This window comes from Lactuca virosa, chromosome 9 (genome assembly GCF_052849685.1).
Source record: "Lactuca virosa cultivar CGN04683 chromosome 9, Lactuca_virosa_CGN04683_v6, whole genome shotgun sequence".
NCBI lineage: Eukaryota > Viridiplantae > Streptophyta > Magnoliopsida > Asterales > Asteraceae > Lactuca > Lactuca virosa.
The window spans coordinates 234,536,825-234,540,985 of record NC_136434.1 but is presented as its reverse complement, the minus strand read 5'-3'; the positions used below and the strand labels follow the sequence as shown (position 1 = coordinate 234,540,985).

The 4,161-nt window shown below is 34.3% G+C and overlaps 1 protein-coding gene across 1 annotated transcript; it reads right to left on the bottom strand.

Moving 5' to 3' along the window:
* Nucleotides 1-570: 570 nt before the first annotated feature.
* On the bottom strand, nucleotides 571-1,990 carry LOC145138800 (peroxidase N1-like). The gene is made up of 3 exons (XM_079072823.1): nucleotides 1,552-1,990; nucleotides 1,269-1,434; nucleotides 571-1,149 (listed from the first exon to the last, which is right to left on the bottom strand). Exons 1-3 carry the CDS (start codon nucleotides 1,951-1,953, stop codon nucleotides 731-733), a joined length of 987 nt encoding a protein of 328 aa, XP_078928949.1. The 5' UTR covers nucleotides 1,954-1,990; the 3' UTR covers nucleotides 571-730.
* Nucleotides 1,991-4,161: the final 2,171 nt, after the last annotated feature.

The window sequence follows — 4,161 nt, the reverse complement described above, 5'->3', positions numbered from 1 at the left end:
AAGTCCAGAAAATGACAAACCACCATAATCAACTGTGAAGAAAACATAAGAGAAACACGTAGACACCATTCCTGCGCAATCTAACATGAAGCCACTGTTCCTATTCCTGCGCAAATTAGCATGAGGACACTATTGCTAAGATTGGTCCTTCTTTAATAATATCTATATAAGAATAATATAATTATTAGAAGTAAATTTCTTTAATATCTATATAACAATAATATAATTATTAGAAGTAAATTTAGATTATAGAGGGGTAACAAAAAAAAAAAACCTTGAATATAATATACTATTGTATTTAATAAGTTCAAATGTTCAATCGAAATTCTTTATCTTCCAAAATGACAATCCTCATTATCCTACATTTGGGTTTTATCTTCTTCGAAAATGATATGCAAATGAAAAGTCGTAGTTTAGCTTTTGATAAATCGTTGGCAACAAAAGAATACGAAGTCTAGGTTTGGTTTAGTTTAAGTTTCGATCCAAATTCATAGTCATGATTGTTTAAAATCTTTATAAGGTCAATGCGCTAAACAACGAATTTGTCTCATGTCAAAGGCATGTGGGACGTTACCAACTTTTCGTGTTGTTTATTACAATAACTAATAACATGCACGTAAGAATGGAAAATTTACAGTTTGTTACCGATTTATCTTTTAGAACTTCACACGTATTAAAAACTTATTCCTATCAAACCATTCTGGATTCGCATTATAACATCCGTCATTAATCAATTAATTGCACTACAAACCCGACGAATTTCTCCTTGAGTCCCAGTTTTCACCTCAATATTACCCATCCTCACCATTGATCTTGCAAACTCAACGTTAAAAGTCAATCCAAGCAGTCCCCTAACTCCAAGAAACCGTTGCACTAACCTTTGTGTTGTTGGGTTGCTCCATAGCACTTGATCAGATTCAAGTACACCTCTCCCGCTCCTCAGGTTTGCAAAGTATGAATTGTCAAACCTGTTTTGGCTTCCTGTATCTAAAGCCACACGCCTTGAACCATCTCCTCCGTTGGGGCACAGGTTTCGGAGTGTCGGAAGGAAGGCTTGGTTAATAGATGGGTCGGGTCCATTGGTGTTGTTGAAGTTGTATAGCCTGTAGCTGAATAATGCACAGGCTCCTGTCCCAATAGTGTGTGCTCCTGGAAATCAGTAAAACCCATCAGTTTAAAAACAACAAACAACAAAAAAAAAACACATCAGTTTAATACTTTGATAGTAAGTGTTGCAATGGTTGAAGTGTTATATATGCTTAACTTACCAGAAAGGGTAACAAGATCTTGAGTGTTAAGACCTTTCTCAGCAAACTTCCTGATTTGGACATCAACGGCGTCATTGAAAGCAGGAAGATTTGCAGTATCAGCTGCACGTGAAACCAATCCATCTCTACGACCTAATGGCACTGCCCAGCGCGCTATTCCCCCAGCCTGCACAGCGATTGGAAAAATAGAACAAGTTCAAGTTTTAGGACAACAAAGTAATATTTCTACTGGCGCCATGGAAATGCTTAAACTGAAATGACTATTGAGAAAGTAATTAATTACCAGAAGCACAGAATCACGGGCAGCGATAGCAAGAATATCAGCACAGGAGACCACCCCAGGACATGCGATTTCAAGCTGGGTCTTTGCAGCATCAATGATCTCGAAGCCTCTCAATAGAGAATTGGGAGGAGCGGTTCTCTCACTAGAAGGACCATTGAGTAAGATAGAGGCGTCACAGCCATTAACAAAACAATCGTGAAAAAACATTCTAACCAAACCGGGTGGGACACCTGCGTTGGCCCGATCAGCTGCCGCAACAGCAGACTGCACAATGGCTTCAACTCTTGGGCATGAGGTCTGGTAGAAGCCAATTCGGGTGCCTTGGCCTTGTGCCAAGGTGGTCAAGGTGGCTAACAAGACAAGAAAGAAGAGGGGTATATTGTTATTACAAAAAACCTCCATTACTAGTTTACTACAAAGATTTGTTCAATAAGTTATGTATTGGATTTGGTATTTGATGATGTGAGGGAGAAGCTATTTTATAGTGAGTGGAGTTGGGGGAGTGAAGAGAAAGTCAAAGACGCGGCAGATGATAAAGAGTAGATAAAGTCGACCATAGCAGATACATAGAGAAAGTCAATCTTTTGATGGATATAGCTCATGTATCTATCCATGCAATTTTGTCGTTAAAATCGTATAGAATAATGATTGGGGGAGGTGATACTGATACGTTAATATGCCAAGGAAGCTACATGTACAAGCATTAGGGTTTTACTATGGTTAGTAAAAAATAAATAACGAGCTAGCTAGTTTAAGACTTGATATTTTAAATGATTAGACAAAATTTGAAAAATGGTGCCTATGGTTTGTCAATTTCTGTAGATAAGGTCCAAATAAAAGTTTATTAGTTAAAAAGTCCCTATTTGATGGTTTTGTTGCGGTTTGGTCACAATCTCGTTAAGTTTAACAGCATGACTGTTAACTTTTGGCAAATGACGGATTTACCCTTGTGACCATTTCTGCAGTTTTATCTTTTTACCAAACTAGAAGGACCAATTATGCAATTTTTCTTTTTCATTTTATTGAATTATTATATATTAATTATTTTAATTACTTTTTTCTTTTTAACTTTTTTCTTATTGTATTATTTTTTTGTTGGATTATTATATATTAATAAATATTATTTTTAATATATTATATTTGTATATTAATAAATATTACTTTTTTATTATTAATTTTTTTAATTAATTTTTTTTTGAATTTCTTATTTATTGCATTAATCTTTTTTATTGGATTATTATATATGACAAAATTGCAAAAATGGTCCATGTGGTTTGCAAATTTCTTTGGGTAAGGTCCAAAAAAAAGTTTATTAGCAAAAAAGTCCTTATTTGATGGTTTAGCTGTGGTTTTGGTCCCTATTTCGTTAACTTTAACATTTTGTTGTTAACTTTTTTAAAATGACAATTTTACCCTCAGAGACCATTTTTGCAATTATCTCTTTTTGCCAAATTACAAGGACCATTTCTGCAATTCTTCTTTTTAAATTTATTGAATTATTATATATTAATTCTTCTTTCTTTTTAATTTTATTGAACTATTATACATTAATTCTTTTTTTAATTTTATTTTTAATGGATTATTTTTTTATCTGATTATTATATATCAGTTAATTCTATTTTTAATATATAATATTTATATATTAATAAATATTATATTATTAATTTCTTTTAACTATTTTTTAAATTTTTTATTGGATTATTTTTTTAAAAAAAAAGTTATTAGATTTTTTTATTGGATAATTACATTTAATTTATTATATTCTATATATAATAAATAATATTTTAGTGGATCATTAATTTTTTTAAATGTTTATTATTAATCTTTTTTAATTTATTGATTCTACCACAAAGTCTTCGGAATATGCAAAAGCACCGCATCCCATTGTCGAAAATCGCTAGGACCACCGCTAATCACCTTTATCGGGGGTCTGACGGAAACACTACCAACCTGTTTCACCCTACGCCGGTATCCAGTAGCCACCTGCGACAACCTCTTCACAATCCGTTAGAATCATTTATATTTGCCACTAATTCGATCGTTTTCCATTAGAACCATCACTATTTGAACCACTAATAAGTCCAACACCCCTGTCAGTTCCTCTATTTGTTGCATTTTACCAGCTTACGCCACAAAATCATACTACCTGGTTAGTTCCTCCATTTGTTGCCTTCCACAAACCCATGCACAACCTTATAACATCAAACCTTCAAGCCTGCACTACCTGAAAAGATTTAACGGTGGATCTGGTGGTTTGAAAAACCCAATATCTAACATTGTCGCCATTAACGACAGTGTGAGTAGTCAATTGGTGTAGTTTTGGTTGAGAATGACGGATTGTAGGCAACGATCGATGATTTCCGACAAGATGATATGGCGGCGCAAGGTAGTAGAAGCAACGAATGGAGGAACTGACTAGGGGTGTTTAGATCGGACCTCCTTAACAAATTATTGATTGTAACAGAAAAACGACCGACTTAGTGGCAACCAATAATGTGTTAAGTCGGACGTTTTCTATTACAACCAATAATGTGTTAACCACTAGGAGGTCCAATCCAAACACCCGTGGTCAGTTCCTCCATTCGTTGCTTTCTACCACCTTGCGCCGCC